This window comes from Cololabis saira, chromosome 5 (assembly GCF_033807715.1).
Source record: "Cololabis saira isolate AMF1-May2022 chromosome 5, fColSai1.1, whole genome shotgun sequence".
NCBI classification, from domain to species: Eukaryota; Metazoa; Chordata; class Actinopteri; order Beloniformes; family Belonidae; genus Cololabis; species Cololabis saira.
Window position 1 is genome coordinate 27431562 of NC_084591.1, and position 23765 is coordinate 27455326.

The window sequence follows — 23765 nt, forward strand, 5'->3', positions numbered from 1 at the left end:
TTGTTGGGCTAGAGGGAAATAACTCCTTACGTATGCAGAGGGGAGCGGAGTTGTTAAGACCAACAGCAATAGCAAGACTGTGACTTTTTCAAATTAGCGTTGTGTGCTGAAAACCTGTCGATGACGACAAAGACATTGGATCTGCTGTTTTCTGACCCCAATGAAGCAGCGTAAAGTCCAAACAGCAATTGCACAATCGTGAGGTTGTTCATAGTTGTTATTTAGATTTTTGCACTAATGCAAACGCAGCTACATAACTGCCGTTTACAGCGACGTAATGACGTGGCTCCCCTTAGCACCCGAGCTATGGAAAACCAAACCGGATCTCAGCTGGTTCACGAGTAGAACGATCTACCTGTGAACCAGCACCAGCACTGACCCAGAACCAGCCCTGGAACCGGTTTGGTGGAAAAGGGGTACATGAAAGCTTAGCAGTGTCCATAATATTGAAGTGTTGTGGCATGAGTCCAGTTTTCACCAGAGAAACTGCCCAGTCTTCCTCTGTTTTCCTCCGTTTAGACGCAAACGTGAAAAGGGAGTTTTTGAAAATCTCCACTTTGGCCGGAGTTTTCAGAAATGATCGTTTTCGGGGGCTTTGAGCTGCGTTTTCGTGTAAAACGAACGGCCAAAACGCATGAAAACGCCACCGTTTTTGCTACGTGTAAACGGGGCCTGAGCCATGTCTTTAGAATCCCAGTCTCTAACCTCATTATCTATGCGGGATTCTGAGTGGCTATGAATGAGGCACTGTGCTGATTGGCTGCCTGAATGACGCGTAGCAGGGGAGGGCACAAAGACAGAATACAGACATTTGTGTTGGTTTTTACAGCCAACAACAGAGCAATTCACATGTCTAGCTTGAACAGACGGCATCACGATACACCGCTACGAAAAGAATGGCGGAAGCTCCGGCCCGCGGAGTTGTTGTTGTGGGCGTGGTTTCACGCATCGGAGGCCAATCGATGAGAGAATTGTCTTGTTGGGGTGTTTTCGTCTCCAAGGCCAGAGTCTGCCATAAACCATTTGTTTCTGAAGGGTCTCAAGCAGCCACGGGGCCCCGCGTCGAGGCAAGCCCAGTTGATGATGAGGCAGGGGAAGGTATCCAGTATTTTGCTAATTGGAGAGTTAAAATTGTGCATATAGACACCAGATCCAACCCGAAAAACCCAAAAATTTTGCAGCCCCCTCCCAGCCATTTCACACAGGGCCTCGCAAAGCTCCCAGATGGCTCTGAGTGGACAAGTAATCACTGCTTTCGCATAACCAAAATTCTTTTAACTTGTGTCAGAGTTCAATAGATCTGTTATGTTTCACTATGATTTTACCACCTGGCACCAAAAGTGAGTGATCTATGTGGAATTAACATTTTAATTTTACCAGGAATGCGTGTTCTTGTACTTTAGCATTAATATAACACACAAATTCAACATTTAAAAATAGTTTAATTTATTTAGAGGTCAGTACATTTTTCTGTAGTCTCACAAATTTGAGGTCTGGTAGAAAAGAATGTTTTCCAGCAGTTTCCCAATGCAAAAAAAGTATAACTTGTAAACTGAGGACTGTATCTCTTATTACACAAGGATGCAAGTTTAAACTATGAAAGAATTAAAAAAAAAAAACGTTTAAAAAAAGTTCTTCGTATAAAAAATATAAAAAGAAAAAAGTGACATAACATTGTATTTAAACATCTCCTTCAGCAACGTATATAATGCACTAGAAAGTTTGTGAGAACTCAGGAACTGGCTATAAAGTAGGTAAAATAGTTACAGTAATATAAACAACCATATACAAAAACACCAAAGCTTAAATTGACATCCTGCCGATACAGTATGCAGATACGGCTTTATTAATCTCAGATGAGCACATACTAGTGCTAGAGATGAAGACCATTTAAAAGCCATCCCTTGGGTTATTCGTTTGATGATTGAGTCTTCTCCTTATATTTCTTCTGGTACTCGTGGAACAGAGAGAATGTCTTTTGAATCCGTAGGGGCTTGTACTGCTTTTCAGGTGGAATCCAAAGTCCTATTATGAATCATATTTATAGTTAATGAGATTCTGCTAGTTTCATTTCAGACCAAAAAAAGAACACATGCACCACATGACCACAAACGCACAATAAATTCACTTTTCAGCTGCATTTGTTACCTTTAGACTCTGGCCCAACTTTGTCCACGTGCTGTTTTTTTCCTTCCACACGTTTTCCTTCTGGCTTATCTTTAAAAAGGAAGATTTCCACAAAAAAAAGAAAAAAACAACCTTATAAATACAGAAAATCACATCGCTCACCCTTTCCTTAAAATGATGTTGTTCCAGCCATGTTCATTCAATCGTTTCTTCAGTCATTCTAAAATTGGACCATAATGTCGCACATGATTTCATTTTTTGCTCAAAAAATACGTTCTTATTTCTGCATCTCCCCAACTCAACATGGTTTGATTCTTTAGAGTGAGTTCAGAGGAATAATGCATGGTGGCTAGTGTGAGCACTCCGCTCCATGCTCCCACTAAACGACTCCTGGTCTCTGGCATGTTTGGTAGAAACATCCATGGCCGCAGTATGTATATTACTGAGGTATGTGAACTCTGTTAATATTACTACATTCAGCTGTTGCATAACAATACAGGGAACCCAACAACCGTGAGACATCGCTTGATGGAGCGGCACAGATGGGTTTGCAGACCTGGGCATTTCCGAGCTCACCTCAAAAATTGGAGGACAGTTTACCGATCAACGCGACCTTCAGAACATTGAGAAGAGCCAAAATCTGGAATGTCAATCATGGATTGACATTCCTGATGTACAATCTAAAAAAATTCAAGTAACCACAATGGTTTCCATATGCAAGTATGCAGATTGCAATCTTCGAGGTCATCATACCCAGAGGTGGAAAAAGTACAAAAATATTGTACTTAAGTAAAAGTACAAATTTTCTGCTTGAAAATTACTTAAGTAAAAGTAAAAAGTACCCATTAAGAAAATTACTTAAGTAAAAGTATAAAAGTACCTCAACTTAAATATAATAAAGTACAAAAAGTACATGGGTTAAAATGTACTTAAGTACAAAAGTAAAAAGTACAAAGTACAAAGTACAAAGTACAAAATTCAAAGTACAAAATTATTTTCAAAAGGATTGCAAAGAAATGAAGAATCCAAGAATTTGCTTACAACTCTAAATAATGGTGATATTATTCTGACTCCTTTAGCGTTTGTTTCCATTACCCCTTTTTAATTTCTCCCTTTGCTCATCACTGCTGCTGTACCCCATTGGCCCCACTGACAGGTCCATCCCCAGCCTGTAGTATGCAGTGACAACATTAAGCAACCCCAGCTGATAAAGGATGAGACTTTTGAACTTTTAAATGCCAAAACCACCTTAGAAGTGGTGGAATCAAAGAATGGTGCTCATGGAGGCGCGTCGGCTGCCGCTCAAGGCTGATTTATGGTTCCGCGTTACACCAACGTACCCTACGGCGAGGCTCTGCGTCGATTTAACGCGGAACCATAATTCAGGCTTCAGTCCTCCTCGGTACTCGACGCGACGGCGGTTCCTCCGGCCTTCCGGCCCGCCTCTGCGGCGCAACTCTCCCGGGAGCTGCGGCTCCTTCTCGGTATATTCACGCGCCCCCCTTCCTTCCCGTCCGCCTCATGGTTCCGCGTTAAATTGACGCACACCTTACGCCGTAGGCTACGGCGTAGAGTGTGCGTCGCCGCGTACCCCACGCTGTAGCTCTGCGCCGGTGTAACGCGGAACCATAAATCAGCCCCCGCTGTGCTGTTCTTTAATTTGTAGCGAGTAACGACGTGTCCAATTTTAAATGTAGCGGATTAAAAGTACGATTATTTCCTTGAAAATGTAACGAAGTAAAAGTAAAAGTACAGAAAAATGAAAGTATCAATAAAAGTACAAATTCTCAAAAATCTTACTTAAGTAAAATAACGAAGTACTTGTAGTTCGTTACTTTACACCACTGATCATACCTCTGTTCCGCAGCTGCAACAAAACCTGCCAAATCAAGTCTTTTCTTCCCAAAAGTTTATGATCCCATACATACAATGTCCCGTTCATCTTCAACGCTTCTCTTTCTTATCGATTTTCGAGGTGAAACTGGAAATGCCCATATCCAAAAACTACAATTATATAAAAGGGCAGATGATAAAAATGTGTATTCTTATAGTGCGACAGGTGAAACTTGTAACAGGAATTCTTAACCAACTCAAATGGCAACATTCTGGGATAGTTATGCCTCTCTTCAAAATGCCAAAAGCAACATGGTCATTTCATTGAATTAATTCGATAAAGTTAAAATTTAAAAGAAGTCCAAGTTTAGTCTGCATTTAAGGCTGTCCAATTGCCCTCTGCTTTTAGAAGAATTTCTAAATTAAATCCCAGTTCTATTTTATATAGTTCACTGGTCAAAATGCTCCTATGCATTGTCTGATTTTGGCAGCCATATAAAAGATCATGACGTCACACAGCACAAATATTTTACCTGAAATTGAATCGGTGGCTTCTTTCCTCCCATCTTTGAAGCTGAAGGTGTTTGGTAACACACTGAATTTTAAAATGATGTTTTCCTGGAATGTTGCGGCATCATCTCTGCGATGTTTACTTTTCTCATGAGCAGGCTTCTCAAGAGCGACGCTGTACCTCCTCCTCTTCACCTCATCAAATCTCTTGGACAGTGAACTCCCCCTCTTAAGACTACGCTTATGTTTGCTGTTGCAATCGGAGACTCTGGTTTCAGACAAAATTGGTCGCTTTTCCGTTTTAGGGCTCATCTCCAAGAGAGAGGCGGAAAGAGATCTTTTCAGTTTTTTCCTGTGCACACTCATAATTGGAATACTTTTCCTCCATTTTTCATAAAGTCTCTGTTTGACCGTGGACTTCCCACCATCAGGTGCTTCAGTGGAGTTCTTCGAAGGGTTGAGATTAACAGACAGAACTTTTGGAGGCCTGATTTTTACCGGAGGTGAAAAATGGCACTTTCCGTTATCTTCCAAAGTACTTTTTTTTCCTTGCGCTGAGCCAAACAACACCAGCTCAAATGTTTTTACTGCAGAGACCGAAGGCTGAGCTTCAGGGGCATGCTTTGAACCCAAATCAAAAGGAAGTTTGCATTTTTTTGATTCCTTCGTGGATGAGAAAAAAGTATGAAGCTCGCTTGGACGCCTTTTCTTCTGATGAATTTTATCTGCAACAGGGGTGGTGGGGGCAGTCTCGTCAATAACTTTAGCTTGTTCTTTGGTTGCTACAGGCAAATCTCCCGCATCTGCAGATTCTAGCAAAGCTGGTCCACTGTCCTTCTGCTCTGACACCTGCAAGTCAACTTTAGTTTCAGTCTCATAGAAATCGTCAACTTTTGTTTGCTCGGCAATACTAACTGAAACAGTCGACTGCATGGTATTTGTTGAATTCAAAAATTCTACACTCTCATCCTCAGTCCCAGGCATCTCATCAGGAATGACAAGCACCCTGTCAGCATCCTCGTTCACATTAATGTTCTCAATAACTGGCTGCCGGTCGCCGCTCATCTGGGAAATAACCTTCAGCTCTTCATTAAGAATCGCGCAAAGATCATCATCACTGTCAGTTAAGTCAATAATTTCAAAGAGTTCTTTACAAAGCTCTGAGACACCTAATGTTAGAATTTGGCAATCCCCATCCTCCTTGCTTCCCAGTGGACTCTTGGTGTCAGAACTAGAGGTCTTGTCAGTAAATTCAGTGCCACTTTGTTCCTCTCTACAGAGGCATTTAGAAGAGGGTGTGTGAAGTCCTGAATTCATTTCCATAAACTTTGCAAGGCAGCAGACTTGGTCAATTGGATTGACTGCTCCCTTCCTGGTTTTTAATTCTTCCACTGTGATATCCATATCTTTGGGTGTCTCACTTTGCACAGGCGTCTTTTCCTGACAGTCAGTGCTTTGATGTGAACTTGCATGTACTTCCTCATAGACAACCTTGGCTTCTTCTGGAGTTAAAACCTCAATTTTAAATGAGTAACACGAGTCAGTGGAATTGTCTGTTTTAAATTCACCGGAATTGCCAGGTGAAGTTGAGGGGGTCTTAACAGTAGTGCCTTGATTTCCTTCAATCACAGCAACTGATTCAGCATCCCTTTGTGACAAGATTTTGTTCTCCACATCATTTGCAACTTGAACAGGACTGCTGCTGGCCAGTTTCACCCCATCTCTCTGCTTGTCACTGTCAAGCACATATGCATGTTGCTTCAAAACCAAAGGAAAGCCACATTCTTTATCTATGTCATCTAGCTGATCATTGACATTCAGCCAGGATGATTTGAAGGGCTGTTCTGAATAAGCATCATCTTCAAGGACATGGTAGTGTTTGAGCTGCTCCTCAAATCCCTGCTTAACTTGTGACAGTATAACAGTGTCTTGGGTGAGGTGTGTGTCGAGGAAATCTTTAGCCTTCATGACTAAATCTTTATGCCAGCCTTCTTTGTAGCTATGAAGCCATGCATACGGGTTTCTATCCCAAAACATGGATATTATTTTAACAGTAGTTTTTTGCTTAGGAGCGTCTTCTGGCACCCTTTGAACTTTTTCAGCTTCCAGTATCAAGTTGGTCAGAGCTGTGGTCGTCCAAGGGGTTGTTGGAAGAGAAGACAGCTCAAGAGCACGTGTTGGTGTTGTCACTGTCATTTGCTCAGCAGGACAGCTTTGACCAGGAAATCCTGTGGGGTTTGGGGCATCTGTTGCAATAATACGAGGGTCGGAATTCTGATATGAGTTTTGAGGTTCTGAATGTGAAGCTGTACCATCCTTAGACAACACTTTGGATGCAAGTAGCTGTGGATTTTCTGGGTGAAGACGGGGATCCTCTCTTAAGCAAGCAGCCTCTGTGTTTTTTGCAACATCAGGAGAAATACAGTCTTTGTACATCTTAATTGGAGATTTACAGTTTGCAGTGTTTGAGGGAGTATGGCAGCTCTCCTGTGACAGTGGTTGCACAACAGCAACAGCCTTTGTGTTTTTGTATCCAGGCATCAAGTGAGCTGAGCTGTCATTTTGTTGACCCGATAAAAGCAACTCAGGTTTTTTAGAGGTCTCCAAATTGTTTGCTGAAAAGGATTGGGTCTTGTTTCTCGATGATGAAACATCACATACTTGCGTTGGTTGGAAGGAATTGCTTACTGATCCAACTGGACTCCTTTCAGGTGTCACATTATTGTAAGAAATATAGTTTTGCTGCAGTGGCACATTAACAGAATGCTGTTCTCTTAACGGAACAGTTTTTTGTACAGACTTCACCAAAAGTGGTGAGGGCTGGTGAGCCGTTGTGTTATAGTTCTTCGAGATCACCAAGTGGTGCCCATTATAAGGTGGACAATGACTACCAGAGCCAGCAGTTGATGTCTTAACTACTCGTTTGTGTCGTTGCACTCGCTGTGGTGCGACAACAGAAGAATTTAGAGAACCCATATTTGCATTTGGCAGAAAAGGGCCTTTTTCACATTGGTTCATTGTATTCGTGTTACTGGAGTTGCCAGCATTTGTGCACTTCCTATATGGCGCGTACTGCCGAGCTGTGTGTCGTGGGTAGAAAGTTGGAAGCCCATATTGTGCGCCATTTTGCCTGGGAATCTGATTCTGAACTACCTGAACTGTCTGGCTGGTGTGTGCAGCTGTGGACACTGATGTGCTAGTGTTAACAACAGGTACATAATGAACTGTCGCTGAATTCTGACACAAGGCCTTATAAGCCTTAATATTTTGCAAATGAGACACATTTGTGTCATCCTGAAGTGATTGTCTCTCATTTACTTTAACTGTTGGCTTCCAAAACAATGACAGGTCCTGCATGGCAGAAGTGGCACATGTGTTGGGCAGGCCCTGGTTCTGTGTACTCTGAAAACGCTGTTGTTGTTGTTGTACTTCACCAAGTAACATTTTTAGCAAATAATTATCGTTTTGATTCCCTTTTGTTTGTTGAGAATTAATTGCTTGATGAGGATTGGCAGAGGTCTGTCCATTTGCCATCCGTCTGTTAGAGTAAGCAGCATTATCCACGGAAAAATCAGCACTCTGTGATGGTAGGACTCCTGAGTTCAATGTCCTGTAAAAAGGGTTATTTCCAGTCCAAGCATGGTGATTTCCCTTTTCATCTGTGGCACGATGAGGAACAGCTTGTGAGGCTTGTAGGGGTGGCCGAAGATGCTGATGAGCTGCATTCATCAGTGGAAGCGAATGCATTTTTTCCCCCTGGATGTCTTATGGGCGGTTCCCCTGAAAGAGATTAAGAAAAAGATTTCCCATCAGTAAGTCACAAACTATTTTTTCTTTTTGTCATGACCAATGTCTTCTGACATGGAAACATTTTAGGAAACAAGAAAATTGAGATCGTCAATTCTGAGATGAGGAAACTAAAGTTATCAATGACCCAAAGAAAGGTAAGCTAATCAGAATTTGTATGACTTGTCAATAGGGCTGTGCAAAAAAAAAAAAAAAAAAAAAATTGTGATTGCAATCTCCATTCAGACATAAATACAATCTAATTTGCAATTGAAGATTCTTCTGCGTTTCATTTTACAAGCTGTATCACAAAGAAACACACCTATCTTCTTCCAAGTATCCTCTGAGTTTTTCCTCAACTCACCCTACAGACCCATTTATCCTGTCCCGGATGTCGCAGGTAGGGTCAAGATGAGTAATTGGGGAAACAAGAAAATCTGTGAGCTATTCAACCTCAGAGCAGAGGACACCATAAACCGCCGTATGTCCGGAACCCCAAAACGTTGGTTCATTGTTTGAATAACTGGGTGCAAAAATGAACTTGGGCTTTGCAAGAAACAAAACCCAGCCAAAACTGATCTTCCTGATGTTATCTGTCCTCGTTTTGAAAATTACACCTGTCTGACTATTACCTTGCGTTCACACTGAAAGCGCCAAAAATCGCCTGACGCCAGCATCTTGCTGCTTGGTGCGTTCACACTGAAAGCAGCATGTACTGTCGACGGCTGCAGTGGGCGGGGCTTTCAAGCTACGCTGCAGAATTGGAGGGAACAGTGTATATAGTCTACTCATGTAGCGTGCACATCTTCAGTTTCCTATTTCATCACAGATCAAACTTTGGGACGCCTTCTTTATATTTAAGCGTTATTTCCGCGTAGATAAGAGTGAGTTTGATGCTCCTTAAGTTTGGTCCGCGGATCAACATCAACCGCCAGCGAGCCCTTGCTCCTGGCTTCCGTGTCACACCAACGCAGACCCTACGGCGTAGGGTTCGCGGCGACGCACACCGTACGGCGTAGCCGCTACGCCGTCGATTTAACGCGGAACCATAATTCAGGCTTCGCTGCAGTCGCGCTGATCACTACACATACCGGGTCGGAGCAGATTTGGTCATGATGTTTAACTTGTGTTTTGTGATTAATAAGCACGGTTTTTAATTATTTTGCGTTGGATCAATGTAGCAAATAAAATCGTTGGGACCATCCAGCTCCTCAACCATCAGAAAGTGTTTCACGTGAGCAGTTCAGGTAAAAACGGCAGTCAAATCAGCAAAAATGTCAGTTTGCAGGATGAAATATTTTAATTCCTGATAAAATAAGTTTGTGCACAGCTCTGCTCCTGTACGCATGTGAATGAAGTACGTTTGTGTGTACATGAAAGTACAATCTGCATTGAGGCTTCTCGCTTCGGGAATCCTGGTCTGTGATTGGACGCTGTCTCGGCGTCGCCGCTGCTCATTTGCATAAAGTTCAGATTTTTCAACTTCAAATTGACGCGCTGCTACCGACGCCTCCGCTGCCTCCGCTGCCTCCGCTGCCTCCGCTGCCTCCGCTGCCTCCGCTGCCTCCGCTGCCTCTCGCGCGTTTTCCTGGCAGCCGGCTGCCTATGACGCCCGTGACGCTTTCAGTGTGAACGCAGAGTTAGAGGGAAAATATATACTCATGTAAAGGCCTCATTTTATTCCTCTTGTAACCTTTACTCCATTTACCTTTGCTTTTATCTCATGTGAACCTCGCCTCAGCCTACTCCAAGCCCTGTCATCTTTGTTATCAGATGACCCAGTACACATCGCACCAGGTCTCCTGATATCCTGAGATTGAAGGGCTAGTTGGAGCGGACTGTCTTATTTATTCGTCAAGGAGATTGTGGCTGCCGGCGCTCTGTCAAGGTCTCCTCATCTAATCAACTACGTGTGATGATGTGGACCACACCACACCCACACCACACCTACTTCCTGATTGTACAATCTGTAATCTACACCCGTTTCTTCTGTAATCCCGCACCCACTTTTTATGTCTTCAAATAAACTTTGCTGGGGGCGGAACGGTTGTAGTTCACGGCTGGTATCTACCTTGCAAGAAACACGTTTTTGTCCCAGCCTCTTTCTTCAGATCACTGGGGTTTTTTCTCTCTAGCACTGACTATCTTGCTGATGTGGGGACAATGTCATTCTACACGCCCATACATCTTACGTTATAGTACATGGAGTCCCCTTATCTCCCCTCAACATTCACTAACAGACTGAAACAGTTTTTTCCCCAATCGCTGTCAGAACCATAAATGCCTCAAACATTCTGTAAGTCTGTATATTGTTTTATATATTTATTGTTAATATTGTACTGTTTTTTGTTGTACTGAAGGCCTGCACCTTACTTTTCGTTGCACTTCTTACAATGACAATAAAGACAATCTTGAATCTCAACTCGCCTTCCAGCACGGGGTGGCAGGTAAAATGCCTTACGTTTATATAACCCAACGCCCGTTAAACACACATTCATTAACCGACAGTAATAGCAGGATCTAATCAAAAAACAAACTGCCTACAGGACCACCCCCAGCATTATCAGCTCCACAGATAGCTTGCTGGATGAGCTCAACACCTTTTAACCCCATTTTTGGCCCTTTCGCACTAGTACCGCCTCAGCTCGCCTCTACCCGCCACGGCCCCGTCTTCCGCTTTTGCACTAGGGGCTGAGGCGGGTAGAGCCGCTCCAAGCAGATACTTTTTCTGTAACCATTCTGGCGAGGTTCTAACCGGGCTGAGCCGGGACTATTTCTGACGTCATCACATTACAGGCAGCCGATTGGTCGGGGGGCGGGGCCGTCACCACCCTCCACGCCTCTGATTGGTCGGGGGGCCGACGTTTGAATCAGGAAGCGGGAGTCAGCACGAGGGCGACTGGCGGCTCGCGGCGATTTTATTATAAAGTGCAAACGTCTGTTTGGTGATCCAACTCTGAGGTGCAGATGTTCATAAACCTGGTGGCTGAGGAGAGAATTAAAAAAATGATCTAGACGGGCTGTTTTACTCTCAGCCGCTCGCGGCTCCAGCTGATTTCTCATCAGCGCCGACACGAACAAAGGTGTTGCGCAATCGAGTACGTCACAGCCGCTTCACCCCAACCCCCCCCACTTCTCACCTGGCTGTGGAAAAACAAACGGGGACAAAATGGGTGGAGCCGGGATGAGCCGCGCCGAGCCGGGCTAAGGCGGTACTAGTGCGAAAGCGCCATTTGAGACCTCCAGCCACAGCACAGAGGAGACTTGCACACCCAGACTCAGCAGACCACTCAACACATCTCCCCTCCCCTGACAGTTTCAACAGGCCAGGTACACAGATCTGAGATGGATTTACCCTGAAAGGCAGGAGGACTGGGCAACATTCCAGGACGGGCCCTCATAGCACGTGCTAATGAGCTGGCTGATGTTCTCACCTGAATATTCAGCATTTCCCCCCCTCAGCCAGAGCATTGTTCTCACCTGCTTTAAAACCCACAACAATTGACCTTTTGTGAAGCCCTGCCCCCATTGCTAGGTCGGACAAAACTGTCATCTCTCCCGTCCACTTCCATTGTAAAAACGTGGTTTTACGTCACTTTATTTCTAATTATTGGACCAAAGACAATCAACAGCAACTAGATATTAAAAAAGGAACACTCCCCAAGAAAAACACCCAGTCAACTGTCTTGGATAACTACAGGCCAGTAACGCTCACTCCAATCACAGTGGGGTGCGTCAAGAGAGTGATGATGGCCCACATTCAGAGCAGCCTACCAGACATACTTGACCCCCTGCAGTTTGCAGATCGGCTGAAAAAGTCCACTTCAGACCCCATCACTTGGAAGACAAAGACTCCTACATCCGGATACTCTTTGTGGATTACAGTTGAGCATTTAGTCATCCCCCACAAACTACTCACACTTGGCCTGCTCTTGGCACTGTGACCTGGCTCCTAGACTTTGGTCTGTCAGGAATGGCAATAGGATTTCAGCCAGTCACATCAACACTGGCACCCTTCAGGGGTGCGTTTTCAGCACCATCCTCTGCACCCCGTTGACCCATGACTGTGTCGCCTGCCACAAGGACAATATCTTCTTTGAATATATACACTAAAGGTTATTTCATTTTATACCAAAAATTTACAGTACACGCACGTAGCAGCCACGTCAAGCCCAGTTGGAGCCGAATAGCTTATGCACGAAGCCCCCACTGGTTTCTCCAATGCTGTACCGGACTGTTTTTTGTGTATGGTACTGTTCCAGCACTACTGGATAATAATTAAATATTTATTTATGCTAAAAAAGGTATTCAAATCGAAACACTGGGTCTCATTTTTGAGATGTATCTTACTACAAGTATTACAGTCTGTAAAAAATATGCAATTAAGTTCCCTAATAACAAGATTAACATCGACCTCACTATGATAGTAAACACAGGAAGATTAATTTAGAACAGACCAATTCTAAATTAAATTCATTAATTAAACAAACAGTCATTAGTGCCTGACCTCCGTCTGGGCAGCCACGGTATTTCAGCGCTCCCGACTTTTTTGTATTTTTCAGTGCCAATGCCACCATGCGGCATATCTTCGACCAGAATATCCTCCTATCCATCAGGGAATCTATTGTTAGGATTTTATGAAATTATTAAATGTTTGAAGGGTTTTTCTATTAGATTCTACACTGATGGTTGTTCTCAGGGCAGGATCACCTCCTGGTTTTTATGACTAGGTTTGGGAACACACACGCAGGCGGGTGTTTTGTTGTTGTAAACGTCATCAGATCGGCCCGCTATTATCTTTATTCAAAACAAGGCCATTAAAAACACAATACTGTAATTAAATACAGACACACATGCAGATGCACCAAAACATGCATTAATTCAAATGCCAATTACAAATAGTTTATAAAACTGTACATAAACAAGAGAAAGAACTTGTGATCACAAGATTCTGAGACCATAAAAAAGTGGTCTCGAGAACTACAAGTCTACTCAAGTGTATTATATGAATATATGAAGTGTAGTACAAATAAGCTCACAAACGATCAAAGCTTGAAAATGCAGCGTGAAAAGGCCGGGAATAACAGGGAAAAGCAGTTCATAAAAGGAAGGGGGGCTTTGCCGAATGTATACATATTAATCAATCTGATGTGTTAGAATGTTACCAATATCTTATCAATCTGTAGTGTCCATGCACTCCGAGTTCACCTGTGAGTGAACGGAAAGTAATGTGGGATGGGCATAGCCTGATAAGTAACCAAGCAAACAAACAAACAAACAAACAAGTGGTGTGAAGTTGAACCCAAGGGGTGTGAGATCCTGATGGACAAAAAGTAATGAGAAGCTCTGATTAAATACCAATTATTGACAACTCCCCCCCCTTCACCTATCCATGCACCCCGGATCAGCTGGTCTCCTTCTACAACAATATTCTCCAAACTCTGCTGAATTCACTTGCTCCCCGTAAAACCCGGACTGTCTCATTCCCCCACTCTGCCCCTTGGTTCTCCTCTCATCTTCATCAGCTGAAAGCCAAAGGATGCCAGCTGGAGCGGCTCTTCAGGAAATCCGGACTCTCAGTTCACAAACAGATGCATCACGCCCATATCCTTCTCTACAAGGCCGCCCCCTCCTCAACCAAATCCCAATAACTAACTAACTAATCTCCTCTGGTGCTGGGAACACTAGGGCCCTGTTTTCTGTGGTCAACAACTCACTGCGCCCCCCAGATTCCCTTCCCCCACACATCTACTCCACTGACCACTGCAACATTCTCATGTCATTTTTTAACTCAAAAATAGCTACCATCCACCAGCAACTGACCCCTCACACGTCCATTTTCCCATCCCTTCTCGCTCTCCATCCCCCTCTTTCTGCACCATTCTCATGCTTCCAACTCCCCTCGGCTGCTGCTCTATCAGAAATCATCCAGAAATCCAAATTATCCACCTACCAACTTGACCCCCTGCCTTCCTCCCTGGTTAAAGCGTCCCTCCCCTCTCTCCTGCCCCTGATCACTGCCATTATCCATTCCTCTCTGACCTCTGGTACTGTCCCACCACCTCTGAAATCAGCTGCAGTCACTCCGATACTCAAAAAACCTGGCTCCGACCCCAACAACCTCAACAACCTTCGTCCCATCTCCAACCTTCCATTCCTCTCAAAAATCCTGGAAAAGACGGTGGCTTCACAGGTTCATACTCATCTCTCCAACAATAACCTCTACGAACAATTTCAGTCCGGTTTTCGCCCCCGCCACAGCACGGAAACCGCCCTTCTTAAGATCACCAACGACCTAATGGCAGCTGACTCTGGACTACTCTCCACCACCCTCACCGTCTGTCTACCATGGGGTCCAGAGCTTTCAGCCACTCTGCCCCCCCATCTCTGGAACTCCCTCCCCCCTGCCCTCAGGAACACTGACTCCTTCCCCCGTTTCAAGTCCCTCCTCAAAACCCACATCTTCAGACTGGCTTTTGAGACCTGATGTTCCTCCTGTTTGTGGCTGCTCTGCTACGGCTTCTGTGCAGTCAGTTTTTATTTTATGAGCCCGTCTTAATTATTTTAACGATTTTATACGGCGACCTCGAGTGCCATGAAAGGCGCCCTATAAATAAAATGTATTATTATTATTACAACGTTATTACAAAAAGAAAGATAAGAGGGAAAGTTTGAGATAAAAGAATGGACACCTGTGTTTACAAGCAATAAATAAAAGTGAGTAGCAATTTTCTTTAAAAGAGTCAAAGTCAATTACAGGAGTCCAAAAATTGAGCTTCAACATGGAGTGCAGAGCAACTGATTCCTTCCAAGTGTACATCATCTTTTATGCATAGATGATGAGTGTGCTCAGCTTAGTGGCATGGCTAACCATGTGTCTTTTCTCTTACTTCTCTCTATCCTTGAAGCAAATCTATTTGTGTCTAAAATCAAGTCTTCCCATGGCAATTTAAACCTAATTTGTATTTAAAGCAAGTCTTTTTTATTCCAACCAAAAATACATTCAACTGAATTCCAATCGAATCTTAATTTTCACTGGTTGACACACACACACACACACACACACACACACACACACACACACACACACACACACACACACACACACACACACACACACACACACACACACACACACACACACACACACACACACACACACACACACACACACACACACACACACACACACACACCTTGGGATGCCTCCTTAGTAAAACTTGCAAAAGCATTGCATCACCTGCTCACAGACATTATCACCCTTTAGGTGTTTTTGGTCATCTGCTGCTCTAGTGGCCCTTTTGCACAAGTCCTTACTCGGCCCGACTCGGCTCGTCACGCCTCTACCCGTTTTGTCCCTGTTTGTTTTTCCACAGCCAGGAGAAGTGGGCAGGTTGGGGGGTGAAGCTGCTGTGACGTACCTGATTGCGCAACCGCTTTGTTTATGTCGGCGCTGATCAGAAATCAGCTGGAGCCGCGAGCGGCTGAGAGTAAAACAGCCCATCTACATCCCTTTTTCAATTCTCTCCTCAGCCACCAGGTTTATGAACATCTGCACCTCAGAGTTGGATCACCAAACAGACGTTTTGCGCTTTATAATAAAATCGCCGCGAGTCGCTCTCGCGCTGACTCCCACCTCCTGATTCAAACGTCTGACGGCCCCGCCCCCGACCAATCAGAGGCGTGGAGGATGATGACGGCCCCGCCCCCCGACCAATCAGTGGCGCGGAGGGTGGTGACGTCAGAAATAGTCGCGGCTCAGCCCGGATAGAACCTCGCCAGAATGGTTACAGAAAAAGTATCGGCTTAGAGCGGCTCTACCCGTCTCAGCCCCTAGTGCAAAAGCGCAAGACGGGGCCGTGGCGGGTAGAACCGAGCTGAGGCGGGACTAGTGCGAAAGGGCCATAGTACTTCCTCTCCAGTGTGTGGCCTCATACAGTAAAATATTGCAGGTGCAAGTGTAGATATGAAGCTAAATATACAGCTATGTTCAATCATCCGTGGCAGTCTAATCTGATGATACAATGTGGCTTTGCAAAATTTCCTCATGATTGGTAACACCATTCAAAAAAACAAGTTCAAGTCGCAAATATTGTAGGTATAACGATTTATTAGGTGCAAGTTCAGTCTTGCTCTGGAGGGGCTAGGGTTAATTTTGCATTTGCTGAAATTCCACTCTTCCCGGTGTTTTTTTCTGACTCCAGGGTTTCTTATTTTATAACTATAGGGGTTTACAAAGACACTGAATAATGCCTTACGGATAGAGCCTTACGGTTGAGAAAAAAGGCAATTACCCTTTTAACTGGCCATCATTAATTTCTCCTCAACAGTACCAGTATGAGGGTACTGTACTGTCACCATCATGACGTCACAGAGTGTGCCCAAGTTTTCATAGACCACCCAGTTGTTCATATTATAATGCACTGACTGAAATGTTTCATATGGAGTGAAATTTGTCAGTTTTCAAAAAACTATTTGATTCTGCTTATGCACTTACATGTGTCCATGTTTACATAGAAGAAGTTGATAATACTAGTACTGAAATGTTGTCTTTCTGCATTCATTTAGTTTTTTAGTTTTTCATTTAGAATTTTCTGTTAATTTGCACAGACAAAATATTTTGGTGAAATGGATTAAGTGCAGTCAATAAATTTTGAATTTCTTCAGACATACAGATATCGAAAGGCGAAGCTCTCAATTTACCGGCCAATCTACGCTCCCACCCTTTACCTATGGTCATGAACTTTGAGTAGTGACCGAAAGGATAAGATCGCGGATACAAGCGGCCGAGATGAGTTTCCTCCGCAGGGTGACTGGACTCTCCCTTAGAGATAGGGTGAGGAGTTCGGTCACTCTGGAGGAGCTCGGGGTCGAGCCGCTTCTCCTACAAAGCTGAGGTGGCTTGGGCATCTGTACCGGATCCTCCTGGACGCCTCCGTAGGGAGATGTTCCAGGCATGTCCCACCGGGAGGAGAGCCCGGGGAAGACCTAGGACACGCTGGAGAGACTGGCCTGGGAACGTCTCGGACTCCCCTCGGAAGAGCTGGAGGAAGTGTGTGGGGTGAGGGAAGTCTGGGCATCTCTGTTGAGACTCACCCGGGAACGGATGAGGACAGGCAGCTTGTCAAGCATCAGCTTCCACCTAATTACTGAAGTTATCAGTCACATTGCTGGGGGTCACGTCTGATTCAATCACATTGTTGACCATCGTCTGATTCAATCACATTGTCAACCATCAATCACATTCCTCTAATTCAACAGTTCAAAAGTCCCTTCTGACAATAATCGTAGTATCTGTTTCATAATGTATTTGAATCATAGTATTTTTCCACTTGTAATGCTGAGTACAATGATAGTTACAAACATTATGAAATGCAGATCATTTTGCATATGTATGCATATAACACTTCCATTTTCCAAAGGATCCTCAAAAATCTGATGAAAGATCTGGACATTGGCCACGGTTACATGATGTTTTTTAATTCTGAATTAATTATTCCGAATTAAATAATTCTGAATTAAACTATTTTCCTTCGAGTTTACATGGAAATAGTAATTCCGCATTGAGGTTTACATGGAAAACACGTTGGACCGGCTTTATCCAATTCTGCTTAAGGTCTGGGGGTTGGGAAGGGTTCTGATTCAACATGTCTATCACAAGGCCTGATCAAACATATGGAAAACATAGTACCCGTGAGTCTGGTAAGGTACTAGTAAAAAATAAAATAAATGGACTCTCAGAAAGTTTGAAAAAAAAAAAAAAAAAAAAAAAGGATACCGCCACATCAAATGTCTCTATTAGTGGACCTCATCAGGATGAATGATGATCATTTTCTGAATGCAAACAAGTTTAATTTCTTCCTAAATGTGTAGTTAACGGTAGTCAAGTATTGGCGCTTTTGCACAAGTACCTACTCAGTCAAACTCGACTCCCCTTGCTTCGTCTCGACTCAACTTGCCCTCGTTTCTTTTCCATACCCGGATCAGAAGTAGGCGTGATTGGAGCAGAGCTGCTGTGACGTACTTGATTGTGCGACACAAACGAAAAAGTAAGATGCCAAAGACAGAGAAGATGGATGAGTTGATATATTTGCTGCTTGCTCTGTGGCTTGTATTCAACATAAAATTAAAACAACGGAGGGAGAGAAGGCTTCAAGCTGCGAGTCGCTCTTTCGCTGATTTCCGCCTCCTGACTCAGACGTCTGACAGCCCCGCCCTCTGACCAATTGGTGGCCTGTAGTGTGATGACGTCATATACAGCCCGACTCAGCCCGCTTATGGCGCTTTTCCACTAGTACCTACTCAGCCCGACTTGCCTCCACTCGGTTTGGCGCTTTCCCTCTAGGGGTTGTGAAACATACACTAGCGACGCTGGCGCGGGTTTCCGGGTTATAAAAACCCAATGTCAACAACATTTCAAAGTAGAGGGCCCCCCCTCTGCCCTAAGGGGGGCCCAATGAGAGGGCCCCGTTTTGTGTGATACATTCATATATAATCGTAAAATTTGTAGGTTATAATAACGATAACATGTGCATTGTGCGGCTAGTGTAGGTTCATTCTTACTTTACAACTGTCCTGAACGCATCAGGGCTGTGAGCCAACCTGATTGGCTGGAACTTAACTTGTTTCGTTTTTTTTTTTACATTTGAACTAACTCGTCTTGTATGTGAGACTGCGGCGTTTTGGAGGGAACTTTGAAAGAGGAAAAATGGAGAAGAAAAAGCACCAGTCTGGATCGTTAAAAAGAAAGGTAAAAGAGAGAAAGGAGAGGCTAGTTGCTTCCTGTCCGCGGCGGGGGTGTGAGGTGAGCGGCGGACAGTCCGCCGCTCACCTCATATTTTGCAGCGGCGCCGGTGGCTGATGAGGAGGCTAGTGTTAGCTGGAGCGGCCGTTACATTGTTTTCCACGTTACTTGGAATATATTGTTCGAACCGAGGATGATGTTCTGGAGTTCGGAGTCTGTGAATTGGTGCAGCGGCAACAAGCGCAGGGACAGCAATCGGTGAGCACATAAATAATGATCAGAATGTTGTTATTGCCTTGACCACCTTAATGTACCTTGTGTTGTTGTCAACTGTAATAGACCGCCGAGTCTATTTCTATTTGAATGCATATTGTGTGCAGTTGATACATTTTTAATAGGCTATGCGTTTTGTTGTGTTTAGACCGCCGTGTCTATTTTCTATTTATAGATCTCATTAATGGCCTTATAGACAATTGTGTCTATATTCTATCTGAATAGATTGTGTAATTGTAGTTTACATTTTATGTTTTAAGTTGTATTAAAGATGGTTTGGTTCAGACCCTGTGAGTCACCGTCACAGCACCAAGGACAGCGACGCGCTCAGATTGACGGCTGTCAGGCTGCGTGGCGTGTGTGTGTGTGTGTGTGTGTGTGTGTGTGTGTGTACTGGTTTGTGGCTTTCTGAGGCACCTAGGCTTGCTTAGCTCAGTAAATGTGAGCATTTGTGTTGTTTGCTGGGTATGATGAGGTGTCCGTTATCTTTGTTGGTATTTTGCTGAATGCAGCAATAAAATGAGGAGGATAATAATTATAATTGTTGTCATGACACTTTCTGTGGCTTTCTCGTTTCTCATTAAGTTTTTACTCCTTATATTGTCTAAAATTGAATAGGGGAATACACAGAGCTTTGCCCTGTTGCACTATTCACCACCCTGCAGTTATTATTATCCTGTGCTATGCATTCATCTGCTGATCTGGAATGGTCTTTTTTGTTATAATCATTGAAGCTGCTTGTGGCTGTCAATCTGTTTCTAAACGACTTAAAGTCATGCAAAGTTAACCAATCCGACCCGTAAGATCCCAAAAATTTTTGCAGTTTAGGCCTCCGCTACGCAAGGGCCCCTTTGGGCTCAGAACCCATAAGGGATTACACCTGGCGACGCCCCTGGAAACATATAACCCGCTATATTAGGCCATAATAACTTGCATACATTAATGCTATGACAATCTGCTTTAGCTAGAATCTAGACTTGCAGAGACATATTTGGAAATCATGTTTGACCTCTGGTTAATGTGGGAATATAATGGGACTATAATCAGAAACACTTATTGCAAAGCTTAAACAATTATTGCAAAGCATAGTGCAGATTGCAGACTTCTGCCAGGCAGAGCGTGTGCGCGGCATGAATAAGTGTGTGCAGAGTTCAAGTATCGGGGTGCAAGGAGGTTCAGCGGATGAAAAGTGCAGCACCCTCAAAATACTAAAGGGCACCTTAAGCAAAACATGAACAGCCCCATATTTGGAGTGAAGACCTCTCTGAACAGGAAAAGCAGAAGTGAGATCATCACACTACACGCCACCGATTGGTCGGGGGGTTGGAGTCAGACGTCTGAGGAGGATGTGGACATCAGTGAAAGAACGACTCTGATGGCAGCTTCTTGTTCATTTTAATCGACCAACGCAAAAGTCTGTTTTGTGATCCAACTCTTTCCTTATTTTTTATCTTTTGTCTTGAATATTTTAATGTTTTTATGTACTGAGGTTTTTTTGTTTTTTACTTATCTTGCTTCTTATCTTGGGGCTGTCCTTTTTGTTCTTTTAGCCAAAGCACTGTCGTTACTTTATCTTATCCTGTGTTGCAGTGTTGCCAACTTAGCGACTTTGTCGCTAGATTTAACGACTTTTCAGACCCCTATAGGGGTATGAAAAGTATATATTTTTTTCAAAAAAGCGACTAGCGACAAATCTAGTGACTTTTTCTGGTGTTATTGGAGACTTATCTGGTGTTTTGGAGACTCTGGCGTGAAGCACGTATTGTTCTGCAGTTACTGTCCTCAACGTGAGCCCCTCCCCCGTCCCAAAGCACTTACAGGCGGTCAGTCTCACAGTAGCCTCGCACAGCAGCCCCAGCTGCAGAGCAGAGAGGAGACCCTCACCACTCCGCGTCCAGACTGCAAATGAAATGCGCTTGCGCAAAGCCGCCGCTGGCTTACAGAGCGGGATGTAAATGTTACGTTTCTTTGCTGTCACACAAATAAATCACTGCATTTACTGTGACTTGTTGTAGGCTCCTACAGATAAGTGGAGTATTAAGTTATAAACGAAAACTAAACAAACAAACAAAAAAAAAAAAAACTACGGAAAAAAAAAAAACTTAAAAAAAAAAACCTTTTGGGTCACTTAGCCGGTTCCAAGCCCGGATAAAGGAGGAGGGTTGGTTGTAGAGTTAGCAATTTCACCCTACATAACAATCTTTTGATTAAATTTGCTGTTATAACATTTAACAATACAGGACAAAACTGATGTGTGTAATGTGGATCTAGACAAAGCATTAAAATCATTAAATGTTGTTAATGTTGAAATTATTTTTGTACATTTGTAGTTCTAAACATATTTAGGGGTGTTTTTTATTCACTTTTGTCTCTCCCACGACGTTATTCCTCTCTCCTACAGCGTCCATTACAGTTATATGCAAATTGCCAATAATGCAAATTAGGCAATGACGTCATTTAGCGACTTTTGGGACAGCCAATAGCTACTTTCCTTACTGAGGAGTTGGCAACACTGCTGTGTTGTTGAGTGTATGGTTTTGGATTGTATGAGGAAGCACTCACTGTAAACACTCCCTGTCCTGCATGTTTTAGATGTTTCCCTGCACTAACACACCTGATTCTAATTAAAGGTCCTCATTAGCTTGTCACCAAGGTCTGCACAGCTCTGTTGATGACACAGGTACTTGTATCTAGGTGTGTTGAAGCAGGGTAACATCTAAGTCATGCAGGACAGGGGCCCACGAGGACCAGGATTGAGAAACACAGCTTTAAGGTCCATCAAAGTTTAGGGTTATTCAAAGTTTAGTGAATTGCAAACTCGGGTTACATACAGGTTACACACACATGTATCAGCATTATACTTGAGAACTACCCAGGTGTTTCTCTCCCGGCTTCAGTGTTTGGACTTGAAAACATTCTACGTCTAATAACATTCAATCAAATGATTATAATGCTGCGTTCCATTTACCTCGGAAGTCGGAACTCGGAACTGGGAATGACGTCACAGCCGAGTTATCAGCGTTCCAGTTACAAAGTAGGTAAACAAGTTTGTAGTTCGCATATACCACATGAAAAATTTAAATTACACTATAGCAGCATATATATATGCCGAACAATACTTGTGTACGACTGATTTAGTGTGACCAAAACTAGAATGAAGTGCTACGAATTTTTACAGAGCTCTCTTCTACTGTTTACAACCGGGGCAGCCATCTTGGAATGTGAACTCGGGGGTGGTGAAGACTCTCCCACTTTCCCAGTGGCAAATCCCACTTCGAGAGGCGTTCCAGTTGAAAATTCCGACTGGGAAATCCCCACTTCCGAGGACAAATAGAACGCGGCATTAGTCCATCTACCACTACAGTACCAAGTGCGACTGTGTGAGAGACGTCAAAGACGGGTTTTCTTTCTTTAACAAAAGTTGAATTGCTTTTGCAGAAGCGAAAATGGCTCCAGACAGATGTGTGTGTATATATATATATATATATATATATATATATACACACACACACACACACACACACACACACGCGCGCGCGCGCGCACACGCACATGCACACACACAACATCCGCTCCGGGTAGAAAAGAAAAAAGAAGACACGCTCCGCGGATAACTTCAAACGCGTCCGTAACGTAATGTAACCGCTGCAGACAACAACACCATGCGGTGAGCGAGTAAAGGCTGATTTATGGTCTGCGTTAGTTACACCAACGCAGAGCCTACGCCGTAGGATCTGCGCCGATTTAACGCGGAATATAATTCACGTTTAACGCTGAACCCTTCATATCAGCAGTTGTGGTCAACTTACTTTCTCCACACGAAATCCACGTTGACTCAGCGATCACATTGATGTACACTGGGCTTGTGTGCAGTAATCCATATGATAACCCGCGTGAGTCCAGGCGCTTTTCATTAGTTGAAAGCAGGTTGTATTTTTTGTTAAAAGCAGGATGCGCCCTCCCATCCGCCCTGCAGCAGCAGCCAGCTCTATGTGCGTCCGGAGCCTCGGCTCTGTGGGAGACTAGTGGGAGGGTTCACCCACCGTCACGGGACGGGATAGTCCCCAGCTGCACACAGTCAGGGGTGTTTTTGCATAATTGGTGCATTACCGCCACCAACTGCTGATTTGAAAGACCTGTGAACACGCTGAGGCAATTAAACGCTCCCTAGCATGTCGAAGGTTTAGGATTTGGAGGAGCAAAATTAACCTTTGCAAGTAATGTAATGTAGATATCTTATATCTTTTGTCAAAGAGTACAGTTTTTGATGTATAACTTATAATTCAATACATGACTTATTGTGTGGAGGTATGGGGTAACGCCTATCAAACAAATGCAAACCCTATTTTCTTATTACAGAAAAGAGCTTTAAGGATAATTAATAGATCTGACTATTATGAACCACCAAATAATCTCTTTATAAAATATAATACTAATAATACTAAATGTAAAAATGCCATGATAGTACAGCAGAAACTGCTTCCAAACTGCA

General features: G+C 43.7%; 1 protein-coding gene across 1 annotated transcript; it reads right to left on the minus strand.

Annotated features, from left to right (window-relative positions):
• Positions 1-1450: 1450 nt before the first annotated feature.
• On the minus strand, positions 1451-23280 carry si:ch211-106e7.2 (uncharacterized). The gene is made up of 4 exons (XM_061721422.1): positions 23083-23280; positions 4494-8250; positions 2149-2217; positions 1451-2025 (listed from the first exon to the last, which is right to left on the minus strand). Exons 2-4 carry the CDS (start codon positions 8215-8217, stop codon positions 1910-1912), a joined length of 3909 nt encoding a protein of 1302 aa, XP_061577406.1. The 5' UTR covers positions 8218-8250; positions 23083-23280; the 3' UTR covers positions 1451-1909.
• Positions 23281-23765: the final 485 nt, after the last annotated feature.

Excerpts from the sequence above, each read along its gene's own strand:
- si:ch211-106e7.2 (XM_061721422.1), bottom strand. The coding sequence starts at position 8,217 with ATGCATTCGCTTCCACTGATGAATGCAGCTCATCAGCATCTTCGGCCA. Across the intron at positions 2,218-4,493 it reads AGCCACCGATTCAATTTCAG|ATAAGCCAGAAGGAAAACGT; the intron begins GTAAAATATTTG and ends TCCTTTTTAAAG. Across the intron at positions 2,026-2,148 it reads AGTTGGGCCAGAGTCTAAAG|GACTTTGGATTCCACCTGAA; the intron begins GTAACAAATGCA and ends GATTCATAATAG.